Raw genomic sequence first — 15,842 nt, 5'->3', positions numbered from 1 at the left:
TTATTGAAGATCAGCCTTAGTCCATGGTGATCTGATAGGATACATGGGACAATTTCAATATTTTTCTATCTGTTGAGGCCTGTTTTGTGACCAATTATGTGGTCAATTTTGGAGAAGGTACCATGAGATGCAGAGAAAAAGGTATAGCCTTTTGTTTTAGGATAAAATTTTCTGTAGATATCTGTTAAATCCATTAGTTTCATAACTTCTGTTAGTTTCACTGTGTCCCTGTTTAGTTCTGTTTCCATGATTTGTCCATTGATGAAAGTGGTGTGTTGAAGTCTCCCACTACTATTGTGTGGGGTGCAATGTGTGCTTTGAGCTTTACTAAAGTGTCTTTAATGAATGTGGCTGCCCTTGCATTTGGAGCATAGATATTCAGAATTGAGAGTTCCTCTTAGAAGATTTTACCTTTGATGAAATGAAGTGTCCCTCCTTGTCTTTTTTGATAACTTTGGGTTGGAAGTCGATTTTATTTGATATTAGAATGGCTACTCCAGCTTGTTTCTTCAGACCATTTGCTTGGAAAATTGTTTTCCAGCCTTTCACTCTGAGGTAGTGTCTGTCTTTTTCCCTGAGATGGATTTTCTGTAAGCAGCAAAATGTTGAGTCCTGTTTGTGTAGCCAGTCTGTTAGTCTATGTCTTTTTATTGGGGAATTGAGTCCATTGATATTAAGAGATATTAAAGAAAAGTAATTGTTGCTTCCTATAATTTTTGTTGTTAGAGTTGGCATTCTGTTCTTGTGGCTGTCTTCTTTTAGGTTTGTTGAAGAATTACTTTCTTGCTTTTTCTAGGGCATAGTTTCAATTCTTGTATTGTTGTTTTGTTTTGTTTTTCTGTTATTATCCTTTGAAGGGTTGGATTAATGGAAAGATATTGTGTGAATTTGGTTTTTTCATGGAATACTTTGGTTTCTCCATCTATGATAATTGAATGTTTGGCTGGGTATAGTACCCTGGGCTGGCATTTGTGTTCTCTTAGTGTCTGTATAACATCTGTCCAGGATCTTCTGGCTTTCATAGTCTCTGGTGAAAAGTCTGATGTAATTCTGATAGGCCTGCCTTTATATGTTACTTGACCCTTTTCCCTTACTGCTTTTAATAATCTATCTTTATTTAGTGCATTTGTTTTTATGAATATTATGTGTCGGGAGGAATTTCTTTTCTGGTCCAGTCTATTTGGAGTTCTGTATGCTTCTTGTATGTTCATGGGCATCTCTTTCTTTAGGTTTGGGAAGTTTTCTTCTATAATTTTGTTGAAGATATTTGCTGGCCCTTTAAGTTGAAAATCTTCATTCTCATCTACTCCTATTATCCTTAGGTTTGGTCTTCTCATTGTGTCCTGGATTTCCTGGATGTTTTGACTTAGGATCTTTTTGCATTTTGCATTTTTTTTGATTGTTGTGCCAATGTTCTCTATGGAATCTTCTGCACCTGAGATTCTCTCTTCCATCTCTTGTATTCTGTTGCTGATGCTGGCATCTATGGTTCCAGATTTCTTTCCTAGGGTTTCTATCTCCAGCGTTGCCTCACTTTGGGTTTTCTTTATTGTGTCTACTTCCCTTTTTAGGTCTAGTATTGTTTTGTTCATTTCCATCACCTGTTTATATGTGTTTTCCCATTTTTCTTTAAGGACTTCTACCTGTTCGGTTGTGTTTTCCTATTTTTCTTTAAGGACTTTTAACTCTTTAGCAGTGTTCTCCTGTATTTCTTTAAATGAGTTATTAAAGTCCTTCTTGATGTCCTCTACCATCATCATGAGATATGCTTTTAAATTTTGGCCTATCTTTTCGGGTGTGTTGGTGTGCCCAGGACTGGGTGAGGTGGGAGTGCTGCGTTCTGATGATGGTAAGTGGTCTTGGTTTCTGTTAGATTCTTATGTTTGCCTTTCACCATCTGGTAATCTCTGGAGTTAGTTGTTATAGTTGTCTCTGGTTAGAGAGTATTCCTCTCGTGATTCTATTAGTCTCTATCAGCAGAACTGGGAGACTAGCTCTTTCCTGAGTTTCAGTCATCAGAGTACTCTCTGCAGGCAAGCTCTCCTCTTGCAGGGAAGGTGCACAGATATCTGGCATTCGGACCTCCCTCCTGGCAGAAGATGAAGGCCCGAAACAGGACTTGTCCCAGAAGCTGTGTTGCTTTGGCCTTTCACAGAAGCTGTTAGCTTCTGTAGTCCACACTCTCACCTGCACAGACTAGTCTCTAGTCTCAGAGGGATCTGAGTACCAAGATGGCTCCCCCAGGTGCTCTGGCAAAGCCCTCCCATGCAGGGAGGACACCTCTCCTCTGGCAGGGAAGGTACCTGGATATCTGGAGCCCGAAACCGCGTCTGTCTCAGAAGCTGTCCTCTAGAGACCTTGGGGTTGTCTGCCAACTCTGCGCCCAGGTGACCCAGTGCTAGAGCTGACTGGAAGGGATTTGTGACCCTGGTCAGGCCGGGTTTCCTGCTTTCCTAATGCTGTCTCAGGTCCCGTGAGATTGGATTGGAACAGAAGTTGTGTTCCACTCACTGGTGGTCCTAAGATCGTGTGGAGAGTCCTCTAGGGGACCTTCGGGGTGTCTGCCAACTCGGCGCCCAAGGTGCTGGTGCCGACTGGAAGGGTTACAGAGCATTTTTGGTGTTATCTTGGATAGAGCAGGTCCAGTCCATAGTAGCTGAAGTGGCGGGAAGGAAGTCTAGCATGGGATGTCAAGTTCTGAACAACAGTCTCTGAGGCTCTGGTAGCTTGATCCATAGCTTGATCAGCACAGGACACTCTAGTGTTCCCAGCAGTGTGTCAGATTCAGATCCTAGAAATCAGAGTCAATGACAGGGACACTAGGGAATGTACCACTCAGGAAGTGCCTTTCGAGAGTGGTTACAAGACCGGTCATATGCTCTGATGAGGAAGACATTCAAAGGTGAAGTTGTCTTCCCAAGCTACATTTGAATCTCCATTTGAATGGAAACCTGTTCTTGTCTGGCTGATCATGATTAGTACAGATGAAGCAGGACTTCTCAGTTTTGTTTTATGTGTATGAAGGAACATTTTGCCTGCATGTGTGTCTGCCCCTCACATGTATGCCTGGTGGCCTCAGAAGACAGAACAGGACACTCATTGGATGCGTTGGCACTGGAGTTACAGCTAACTGTAAGATGCCATGTGAGTGTTGGGGACTGAATCTGGGTCAACTGGAAGAGCAGTTTGTGCTCCAAAACACTGCGCCCTCTCTCCATCCCCCAAAGCAAAGCAAGAATTTTAAAGATGAAGCACTACTGTTTGAATCAGGTAGTTTTATGTTTATCAGTTAATTACTTTTAATTTAAAGAAAAAGGAGAAGCTGAGAAATGCTGGATCAGGAACTAGGCTGGGTACTAGTGCTTACGGCTTAAGGGTCAGAGCAGGTAATAGAACCAAAGGATAAACTAGACTGCATGTTAGGAAATCAGGGAGGAAGCATGGGTCCTGGCAGTCTTCCAGATAGATAGGCTCAGATTCCAACAGTCATAGAATGTAAATATGTGTTTACCAAATTAGAGAAGGATGGGGGACTCCACCTTCAGGATTCATAGTGTTCAGTTTGTGCAACCGAAGAGAATCTTTAATTGGTGAATAAATCCCAACAGTGATAGCTAGTACACAGGAAAAGCTATAGATGTCTGAGAGGCTGTCACTCTGGGCCATGTGCACATCTCTTTCCATTGCCCCCCATGCCAGCATATGTTTCAGATGTTTACAGCTTCAGAAAGGTGGGAAAATAAAATAAGAACGCTAGCCGAGTGTGAACGCTAGAGTGTGTAAGATGTCAATAGTAATGTTCACCCTGATCCAGGCAACCTCAATTTTGTATTCCAGAACAGCACGGCTCCGTGAAGTTCTTGAAATCTCATGTTCTCCTGTCTGTTTTTAAAATGAAACTGTGTGCAATATTCTCCTCATATGGCTATCCCACCAGGAGCCATCTTGTATGAATTTGTGTTTGATCCTTGGTCTCTGATATTATGCTCTGAGCGCGATGAAGCATGGAGAGGGCAGTGTGGTTACTGACAGCCGAGTTTGGCTTACTTGATGGGAAAAGATCATTTCTTAAAGTCTTCAAAAACTCTGCTTGTAGAGGCTGTAAGCCTCGCATCCACCATCTTTAAGAAATCTTTACTATTTTGTAAACTTGTACACTGTGACCATCATGCTTTGTACAGATGTACCCAGGAGCAGTGGGAGTGGATTCACTGATAAGATGGTGCACAGTTCTTGTTGAGTTTAGTAATGCAATGTTGGAACCATAAGCCTGGTAAGTTCAGAGCTGGGTTTTCCTTGGCTTTCATGTCTTTCTATTACCTCACCAGCTCGTGGCAGTTGGAAGATGGTTGTTGAATGTTAGAGTATTTCTGTTTTGTTTTATTTTGATGCAGTTTTTACGATAAGAGTAGGTATCCTGTCACTATCAACGGGTGACTTGCGAACTCAGGCATAATCTTTTCTGATCTGAACACACGGATGAAGCAAAGCAAATGACAGAAAGGAGTCCATGAAAAGTAGGAATTAGTCAAATCTCGTCATCAGTAGCCAATAAATAAACACTAAGGATTCCTCCAGCTTCTCTGTTCCTCCATGACTATTAGTAAGTTGCCCTACTTGGCATTTAGTGATAAGTGCATCAATCTTTTATACTCTTGTTTTCAAGGATCCTGAACCTTTGGTGGGCTAAATAACTGGCCTGTAACATCTCTCTCTCTCTCTCTTTCTCTCTTTCTTCTTCTTCTTCTTCTTCTTCTTCTTCTTCTTCTTCTTCTTCTTCTTCTTCTTCTTCTTCTTCTTCTTCTTCTTCTCCTTCTCCTTCTCCTTCTCCTTCTCCTTCTCCTTCTCCTTCTCCTTCTCCTTCTCCTTCTCCTTCTCCTTCTCCTTCTCCTTCTCCTTCTCCTTCTCCTTCTCCTTCTCCTTCCCCTTCTCCTTCTTTCTCCTCCTCCTCCTCCTCCTCCTCCTCCTCCTCCTCCTCCTCCTCCTCCTCCTTCTTCTTCTTCTTCTTCTTCTTCTTCTTCTTCCCTTCCCTCTCTCTCTCTCTGTCCCCCTCCCTCTCTCTCCTCCCTTTCCTCTCTTTCTCCCCCATCTCCCTCCCTCCCTCTCTCTGACTGCCTCCATCCCTTATTCCCTCCCTCCCTCCTTCTGTCTTTCCCTTCTTCTGTAAATCAATCTCCATGTGTCTCTCTCCTCTCTCTTTGTTTTTCTTTGTAGTGTCTTTATTTTTTTTAAACAATCGATGAATGTTTTGTACAGAATCTGTTTTGTGTTTGGGTAAGTTACTTTAGTTCTAAATATTTCTTCTTTCTGTCTTTGTTCTCTCATGCCATACAGGTGTATAGTTCCCAGGGAGCTAATAGCCACAGCTTTTCTTTGTAGCTTTGTTAGATGCAACTGCTTTGAAGGGATCTTTCTTGCTGTGACTGTTGCAGTTTCCGTCCTGAGAGCAACTTAAGCTGTTATGTGTTGTGCCTTCTGTCACCATGAATAGACAGGACCATAGAATTAAACTACTTGTGAGTGTGGAGGTGCAGTGGGCTCTAGTGTGCGGAGAGAAGTAGAGGGCTGCTGATATGGGTCTCAGGAAAAGTGTTTGCTGCACACACCTGAGAATGTGAGTTCACCCTCATTTAAAAAAAAAAAAAAAAGTCACGTACTGCAGCATACTCCTGTCACTCCAACAATAGTGAACTGAGACAGGTGGCTCCTGGGGGATTTCTGGCTTCTGCCTGAGCTCCAAGTTCCGTGAGAATTTATCTCAGAAAATAAAGTGGAGGACAAATGAAGCATTATTAACCAAACACACAGAATGGGTGAACACACTCACACACAGAAAAATGAAAAAAGAAGTGGGAGGGAAGGGAGATCCACATCACCAGAAGGTGTCTGTTCCTAAAATCTAAGGAAAGTTGATCCGAAATGTGGAATTCTAATTTGGTATTTAAACTATGCTAAAATGATGTGTCTTCAAAGCTCTGGGTTACCTCCATCCTTAACGAGTCCCTATTTGAATAAATGAGAGATATGCAGATGCTTCTGAGATTTGTATTGATAGCATAGTTGGCAGAGGACAAATTTACATTAAGCATATGATAATGTCCTGATATATTTGTGACTGAGGATATCTGTCCTTGGGAAGGTGTCAATTTACATTCTGATGCTGGCTTTTGTTGTTGCTATAGAAAGTCATTGAATTTTGTGAGCATCATTTTTCTTGAGTGTAAAACATATAAAAAAATACAGAACTGATTGTCCTTTGCAAGTTATTGTTAGATTAACAGATAACGTATATAACTGGGCATCATAACGTGTATGTTTAATATGTATGTCATTTTTATGGGATATATTTTATGTGTTTGGTATCTCCCTTGTCTCTTTCTGTTATTGTTCTGTTCTTGGGAACCTGTCCTCCCCATATTGAAATTTGCCCAAGGTCACAAGTGAGTTTCAGAGACTCAAATCTAGTTCTTTCAGACTCAGCCTACTGTTTCTGTGTCACCTTGTCACCCTGCGTTACATCCTTTTGGCACGACACACCAGTGGGCTGGGGGTGGTTGCTCCTCTCAGCCCCTCACAGGGAGCCCGATATCTGGAATGTTCTCCCAAATGTCTCCCTCCATTACTTCTCTGAAAGTCGTACTCATTTTGATTCATGCGGATCAGAGTGAAGCTCCCAGGGAGCCTGTATTCTTAGCCTCTAAACCTGATTTCTGCTCTGAGTCAAACGTTACTGAGTGGCTATAAAAGGAATCTGCACCGACTGTGTTATACCTAAATATGAAAGGTTGACCGTTCCTAAGGGAGGGGGTATGAATTTAATTCAATCCCAGAAGTGAATGCAGGAGTTTTGAGACTGAATCTGAAGAAGGCAAGGTCTGCTTGTTAGGGAAATAGGAAGGGCCTGATGTTCTAGAGTCAGAGACCGTTGATGTGTAAGCCTCATCACTAGGAGGATTGCCAGGATGATGATGACGATGATGACGATGATGATGATGACGACGACGACGACGACGACCACCACCACCACCACCATCATCATCACATGATAGTTCCAGACTTTGAATAGTTCAGTTTGCCAAGAGTATTACTTTTCACAAGAAGTGCTGTAAGTCTTTAAAATATGCTAAGTATGTTCTTAAAACACAAGCTTACTTTTCCTTTCTACTGAATTTCTGTTTAAATAGCACAAGAAAGGGAGACTCGCAGATACAGTTACGTATCACTGTGGCTCCGAGACTGACTCTGACTGTGGTTGTGTTATTGGAAAGCAAGGACTGTTATCACGAATGTAAATAGTCATAAGTGTACCCAAAAGTGAAATGCACACCCGTTTAGTTTATAGTAGAACAAGAGAATTGCAGGAGGGGAGGAGAAAGAGGAGAGGAAGAAAGAAAAAAAAGAAAGAAAATAGCCCACTCATTTAATTGAGAACACAAACTGACCAAGTGAAATAAATTTATGCATTGACTAACTGCTGAAAATTTATATATGTACTTTTATATGTGTATATCTTATATATGTAATTTAAATATATATACATATATAATTTATATATAATTTAGATATATAATATGTACATATCATATAAATGTATATTCATATGTGTGTATGAATATATATGTATATATATATATATATATATATATATATATATATGTGTGTGTGTGTGTGTGTGTGTGTGTGTGTGTGTATGAAATGTGGAGGGTACCATGTCAGCTTGTTGTGGAATGCCACTTCAGCTACATCAGTTTTCAGAAGCACAGTGGCGGGTCCCATCTCCAGGGCTGGTGTTGTAAAGGTGTTGCAGTGTTAGAGGTAGTTTTACTGATGGTTTCTAAGTCAGCAGTTACTAGTGAGTGCTGGACTGGAAACCTCATAGTTGCTTGTGTGGACTCTACACTCAGCCACTAGCAAGGTTCCTGAGCTCAAAACCAAGCCACTCTAATTCAAAGGACATTTTTATTCTACAGGACTAGGACAACAAAGCTATTTCTAACACACTTTCACTTAGTACACACTCTCTGCCTGTTTGACATGGCCTGATATATATTACATTTGTTCAGACAATTCATGACTCTAAAAGTGTAACACAAACAGACGACAACCTCCCTGGTGTGGTTGCTTACTTGGCATTGTTGTTTGCTTGTATTCTAGAACGCAGATCAACTTCACGGTGGCCATTGATTTTACAGCATCAAATGGTGAGTGCTACCACCAGTGTCTGGTACGTGTCCCAATTAAGTGACAAGTTTTTATTTTCATTAAAATTTCATATTATCTTTCTTTACTTTAACCTTCTACAACCATCTAGACATGTGAAATTCACTTGAACTATCAAAAATAAAACAGATTAATTACATGTTGATCCACTTTATTATTTCATATTTCTTTCAAAGGAATAAATGTTTTAGATGCAGTTAAGCCCTTTCTGTATCTGAACCATTTTTCACAAGCACGTCTAACTATAGCTCCCACTCAGCCTCTGTACTTACTCCTGTAAATGGGGTTCAACCATATTTTTTTAATCACATTTAAACATCTCTACATCTAATTCACTAAATAGGATTGGTGTATAATGTTTTGGTATGGACATTAATGATTCATGTAAAAATATTTTAAGGAGGGTCTGGAGAGATGTCTCAGAGGTTAAGAACACTGTCTATTCTTCCAGAGGTCCTGAGTTCAATTCTCAGCAACCACATGATGGCTCATAACTTTATATAATGAGATCTGGTGCCCTCTTCTGGACTGGCATACATACAGTTAGAACACTGAATAAACAATCAATAAATACATCTTTAAAAAATATTTTAAGAAGGAAAAGTAATGGAGATATAATTTTATCCCAAACCAAGTTTATATTTGAATGGAATGACTATTTGAATCGATTATATTATATCCCAAATTATTATTATCTTTTATCATTATTATCTCCTATTTCGTCTATTACTCTTTGTATATGTGTATCTGTAGGGTGCACATGTGTGAGAATGAGTGGACCCATGTCAGAGCCCATGGACAGAGGTCAGTGGACAACTCTTAGAAGTCAGTTCTGTCCATCCATTGTGAGATCCAGGCTTACACACCTACCGCTGTTAACCACTGAGTCATCTTGCGAGCCGTCATCCTTTAATTTTGCCAGAAGCTGGCATTAGTTGATATTTGCCTACAGGTGGCTTCCAAACTACCAAAGTTAGAACGGTTCAACTTTACACGGCAAGAAGGCAGTGCAGTTTCATTAGTGGCTCTGCTCAGGACTTTTCAGCTAATCTTCTTCTTGAACTTAGTGGTACTATGTGATGTTTATTCTTCAGTGACATCAAGCCGCTGCTGCAGCAGCAGCAGCAGCAGCAGCAGCAGCAGCAGCAGCAAAATGCAATTCCCTGGGTTACAGGATCACACGGAAGATGGATGCTGCCTTGTGCAACTGAGAGTCACTGAGATGTGTTGCAGGATTAGGAGTGTTAAGTGGACTTTTAACTTACAGTGTCTTCAGTATCCACTGTGTTTGTAAGATAACGCCTGTCTTAGTTAGGGTTACTATTGCTGCGATAAGACGCCATAACCCAAGCAAGTCTGGGGGGAAGGGGTTTATTTGCCTTGTTCCTCCATAGCACTGTTTATCATTGGAGGAAGTCAGGACAGGAACTCAAGCAGGGCAGGAACCTGAAGTCAGGAGCTGATGCAGAGGCCACGGAGAGATGCTGCTTACTGGCTTTTTCTTCACTGCTTGCTCTTTTTGTTTGTCTTTGTTTGTTTGTTTTGCCTTGTATTTTTCAAGACAGGGTTTCTCCTTGTGTAGCCCTGACTGTCCTGGAACTCACTCTTTAGACCAGGATGGCCTGGAACTCAGAGCTCCATCTGTTTCTGCCTCCTGAGTGCTGGGATTAAAGAGGTGCACACCTGCACCACCCTGCAGTCAGCCTGCTTATTTACAGAACCTAGAATCACAAGCCCAGAAGTGTGCCTACTCATGAAGGGTTAGATCCTCCCACAACAATAAGTAATTAGGAAAATGCCTTACAGGCTTGCCTACAGCCCTGTCTTATGGAGGCATTTTCTTAGTCGTGGCTCTCTGCTCTCAGTGGACTCAAACCTGTGTCAAGCATAAAACAAAGCAGCACACTGCCCTCGTGTATGTTGAGGAGCCTCTGTAGATTTTTTTTTCCTAATTACTCATTGTATCTACAGCTCTCCTATTGTCTCTTTACGTTTCTCTTACATTAACCCACCTTTCACAGATATGACTTTTAGGAACCCATCAGCATCCAAAATGCTCCTAAATCCATCCTTCCTCCTGTTCAAGCTTGCAGAGTTGAGCAAACCCAGTTCTACAAGACAGTTTACTGACAATGCGGTTGACTCATTCGTATGAAAGCTAGAGCTCCACTTACCAAGGCCAGTTCTACCAGCTCACCTCTTGTCCTGTGTGCAAACTTACTCTTCAGCATTATGTCTTCAGAGACTGATCTTGACTTGTATCTATCAATTACGGTCCATACAAGTAACTCAGCTTAAGTCCAATGGGTTGAAATAACTAGGCCTTGTCCTACTTGTGGATTTTAGGCCAACTAAGAGAATCAATTGTCTATTCAGCTTAAAGACACTGCCACTGCCACTCACAATCAAAACAATGTATAAACAAGCAACTGAATTAGCAATCAAGAAAACTAATTTCACAGCTTATCTACTGAACCTCCACTCCAAGAAGGCTCTTGGATAGAGTCTACCAGATATTTAAACAGTAGTTAATGCCAGTCTTTCACAAGCTGTCCCAGAAAACAAAGAAGGAAGGGCACCTGCCCGTTTCCACTGTGAGGTCATTACTACTTTGATGCCCCCCCCCCAAAAAGCCAAACAAAGAAAAAAAACGAGACAATGACATCATAAAAAAAGAAAACTTAAAAAGAAAATCACTTTTCATGGACACACGTGCATAAAAATACTCAGTAAAACAACTGAAGCCAGCAGTGTGTGCTATATATCATCTGCTCATTTTTTTCTCCAGTTTTCTCATATTCACATGACTACATTATATTACTCGATTTTTCAATATTAAAAATTTGAAAATGAACCTCTCCTATGGTACTGAGAAATCATTTGATATATTTCTTTTGGGCATTTATTTTTAGATATTTTCTTCATTTATATTTCAAATGCTCTCCCCAAAGCCCCCTATTCCCTCCCCCAGTCCTGCTCCCCAACGCATCCACTCCTGCTTCCTGGCCCTGGCATTCCCCTGTACTGGGACATATTATCTTCGCATTTGATATATTTCTACATGTCTGTGGTATACACTTTCTAACCGTGCAGAGAAAAACTATGAAAAACCTATGCTTAACATCACCCTGAAGGGTGAAAAACTGGATGATTTCTCTTTGAGGTGGGAAACAAGACAAGAATCTCTGACATTACCCTGTCCACATTGTACTAGATGCTATTGTTATGGAAATTAGACAAAAATCATTTAAAATATTGATACTGGAAATAAACAGAAATAAAATAAAACTCTTTTTGCAGATATTCTGTATATGCAAAATGCCAATACATGCACTAAAATGTTTTATAACTAGTCATGAGTCGAGCAACACTATTGGATAGAAGATAAATACATACATCACTTCTTTTCCTATACCTTATTAAGAAAAAAAAATCACACAATGAAAATAGGAAGATAATTTCACCTATACTAATATTTAAAAAAATAAAAGAAAACACAAATGCACTTAAACTTACATATAAATTTTATAAACTGAAGACTATATTCTCATAGGAATGTCCAGAGAAATTACATATCAAAATTTAAAAATTTTCTTTCGGATTGTAAGACCATCTTCCTCCAGGTGATTGATGGATTTGATACAATATCAGAATCCAAAAGGTTGTATTTTAGGAAAGGAAAACTTTATTAAGTTATGTGGTATTGCAAAGGTTTGAGAAAAGCCAAAGCAAATGAGAAACAAAAACACCAAATATGATTGAATGGAAAAAATAATGGTATTTTTCACAAGCTATGCACAAAGGGAAGAAAAATCAGACATGCTTCAAGCTGTTAATTAGAAAAATTTTCAGAAAAGAAAAGAAAAAAACAAAAAACAAACAAACAAAAACAAACCCCAAAAGTAACAACAACCAAAAAAACAAAAAGCAAACCAAAAGTAAGAAAACAAAATGACAAAATGCAGAACAGCCTTGATGGCTGTGGGCGTGGCATCCAGTTCCTACAGGTGACACCAAGGACACGCTCAATGTAAGGAAAATAAAGTGAGTGGTATCCAAATGACAGCATTCATGTTGCAAATCATACTATCCAAACAGACCACAAGCCAGAAGGGTAGAAAGTAATGTCTGTAAAAACTTTAATAATTCAATAAAAAGACATTCAGAACTTAAAAGTAGGCAAACGGAGACAGCAAGATGACTCAGTGGATAAAAGTGCTTCCTGCCAAGCTTGAATTCCGTCTCCAGAATCTGAATGGTAGATGGAGAAAAGCAACTCCCACAATCGTCATCTGACCTACACACACACACACACACACACACACACACACACACACACACACACACACAATGTCACATAAATAAATAGATAAATATTTAAGATAAAATAAGAGTAGGCAAATAATCTGAACACACTTGTGGGGAATTGCAGGCTGTTCTCCAGTTGAGATTAGGCCTGAACCCCATAAATGGTGATAATTCACCTTCATGACAAGGTAGGTGTTCCCTCATGCTCCTGGAACTCTGGCCCCTGCCTAAGTTACCGCCCCCCACAGCCCCCCCCAAAAGAAGCATAAACAGTCTCTGCTCATCAAGGCTGCGCTCACTTTCGCAAGTGTTGGGAACTTCTCTTCCCCCATCCCTCTCTTCCATAACCCCCATGGCTTTAGCAAAGTAGCTCCAGGAATCCCAGGTAAGGCTGCCCCTTGCCACCCCCGAAGAGTGGGTCAGAGGCTTGAATGCCCACCCAGGGATGAGTAGATAGCAGCTCTCCCACACCTGACAGACCAGAGAATAGATAAAACTCTGGCAGGGTCTTCCCCTTCCCCAGGGCATCCCCTGGGGCCCTCTCCTTTCCCAGGGCATCCCCTGCTGGGCCCCCTTTTTAGTTCCAACACACACTCTTGCTCCAAATGAGATATAAAAAAAATTATTCTTGACATACTTTGACTTCAGGGTAGGTAAACCAGAATTATAGATGGATACTGTCCCACCTTCATGAAGATGGCAAAAACCAATTTGTTGAACAATATGGTTGAGAACTAGAGAAACTGGACCCTTCGAAATACTATGGATGTTGATTGTGTAACTGCTTTGGAAAACAATTTGGTGCTTACTTAAATTGTAGTATTCAGAGTCAGCGTATAAACTGGAAATTTCACTCCATGATATATGTCCAAGAAAAATGAAGACATATAGCAAGAAAACATGTATGTGAATATTCTCAGAAGCATAGTGGCCAAAAAACAAACAAACAAACAAACAAAAAAAAAAACCAAACCAAAAAAACACTTGTTAAGAGGTTTGTGAGACATGAAGTCAGATGTTCAGTCTTTGATGGATTCCTTGTTATTATAACCATTGATACTATTAGTTAAACTCGATGTCACCTAGCAACGATCATTTTCCATCTTCTTAGGCAATGTTGAAGGCACAGGGCAGATTCCGACAAGGTCACAGACTCGAGGAGCTGAGTATTTTTAATTGGCAGTTTTGTTGAACAGAACAAAAGAGACACAGGGGCAGGGAAAGGAAAGGCAAGAAGAGCCAAAAGAAACAAGAAATAGTGTTTGCTGTTTATGAGACATAACTAAAAGAGAGTGAATTCAGGATTGGGTGAAAGGTACAGAGGGAAAGATGGTATAGAGTAAGGAGCCAGGTCTGGACAAAGTTGCTGTGTAGGGACAGACAGGAAATGATAATTATGAGTATTGGAACCTGAAATTTAAAAAAAACTACGATATTGTTACAAATCTGTCACCTGACAAAGTTACGTTTTAATCCATTTTCTGTCCTTAGGAAACCCTGCCCAGCCAACTTCTCTCCACTATATGAACCCTTACCAACTGAATGCCTATGGAATGGCACTGAAGGCTGTAGGAGAAATCGTTCAAGATTATGACAGTGATAAGATGTTCCCAGCCCTGGGTTTTGGTGCAAAGCTGCCTCCAGATGGAAGGATATCTCACGAGTTTGCCCTGGTAATGATGCATTAAAAGTATTTGAGGGCTTGAAAAAACCTCACCTGCCAGCTATTTCAGTATTGATTTTTCTGTTTCTCCCGTGAATGTGTAGGAAGTCTTGTTGACTATAAACCCTTCTCTGTTTTCATAATAGTTCACTTAGGAGAATGGCCTTCATATAAAAGACAGATTATCACTAAGTCTGCCTAAAGAACCTTCGTCTTACACAGTAGGTCTATTCTAGGTATTCATCACTACATGACAAATGTCCCCAAAAGTGAAGAGATGTAAAATAACAGAGGTGTGAAACCCATTCTCTATGCATCAGGACAGAGATCACAGTATAACTGGATAAGCACAGTTGTTCCTTTGTTCCTTTGCCTGTTTTAAGTATCAGGCCTCAGCCTACATAGCTCAAGAATAATCTGTCTAAGGTGATGTTTCTGAGGCTCCCTTCTGGATATTGGTCCAGATCCCCGGGTCTTATGTGCATCAAGTGTTATGTGGCGGATGTATACGGTGATGGTTTCTTTGCCTGGGCTCATTATCTGATGCCTGATATGGGATGGCTGAGGCAGCTGGAGTTGCCTCTTCCACACAGGTTATCACTGGCTTCATCGTAGTATAGCAGCCGACTCATAGCATTCAGATCTCCAACAGGTCGTCACTTTTCTTGGGTGTTCTGGACTCTGGGTCAGAACCCCCAGACCCATTAGATCACAAGCTCAGAAGCTCTAAAATGCTACACTATTTTTATGAAGTGAATTACTGATGCCAGCACAGGTTTCAAGGTAGGGCAATTAATTCTGACTTCACAGTGGAAAGACTATCAAGGGATGCATGGCTATCTTTAACTGATTATCCTTCTGTATGCCTGATAAAAGGAGTAATTGTATTAAACTAAATGAAGTTATTAATTTTCCATGCAAAAGTCCTCATCCCCTTTGAGTGTTATTATTCATTTCTCTTTCCCTCTCATTCTGGCCTCCTCTGCTTCTCCCATCTTCACATTTATACTGTGGAATCAAACCAATGTTGTATTTTACACTGTTAGGGATGGTTTAGAGAAAATTACACCTAAGCCAGATCCCACGCATCACACTACCAACATCATTTAAAAGTAAGTATCTTTTGGGGGTTTTCATGTGTCTCAGAGAATTAAAATCTTCCAGAAATTTAAAATGTCATGAAGTCACTTGGGTGAGGCTCAACAAGGGCTGGATCTATTTTAAAGCCCAGAGAAGGAGTGATTTTGTTCAACTAAATGAGCTTAGTGATTTCTTTCTACATAGTTCTCACCTTTGTGCCTAAATTTCGCCTTTTATCTCCTTTTCTCTTTCTTCTTAACTCTTATTCATTATTGAAGCCCAATCCATAAAACTGTCTGTCTACTGCTAAGAATGAACTGTTCATTATCTGACCTGTAAGCTCTCCTTTAAACCTAATTCAAAATTCCCAAGATAGCCATCATAGCCTGTGAAATCTATGAAAAGAATGGTCTTGCATGTTGTTAAAGAAACAGGAGTAACATTGAGTCTAATGGTAATAAACCAAAGATAGTATTGCGCAGTGGTTATATTCTCTGTTTTCAGAGCACTTTTGTTTTCCTGGGTAAAATAAATACTAGTTAATAAGTCTTCCCTGAGATAATAACATACA

General features: G+C 40.3%; 1 protein-coding gene across 4 annotated transcripts in view; it reads left to right on the top strand.

The window, feature by feature from the left end:
- The window catches only part of Cpne8 (copine VIII), a 191,908-nt gene that overhangs the window by 149,280 nt on the left and 26,786 nt on the right, over positions 1-15,842 (top strand). For all 4 annotated transcript variants that reach the window (NM_001357979.1, NM_025815.2, XM_030248705.1 and 1 more), the window contains 2 exons: positions 8,155-8,201; positions 14,020-14,201. In NM_001357979.1, coding sequence (NP_001344908.1) covers positions 8,155-8,201; positions 14,020-14,201 — 229 coding nt within the window. The remainder of the gene's footprint in view (positions 1-8,154; positions 8,202-14,019; positions 14,202-15,842) is intronic.

Source organism: Mus musculus, chromosome 15 (assembly GCF_000001635.26).
Source record: "Mus musculus strain C57BL/6J chromosome 15, GRCm38.p6 C57BL/6J".
Lineage (NCBI taxonomy): Eukaryota > Metazoa > Chordata > Mammalia > Rodentia > Muridae > Mus > Mus musculus.
This window is presented reverse-complemented; position numbering and strand designations above follow the sequence as displayed.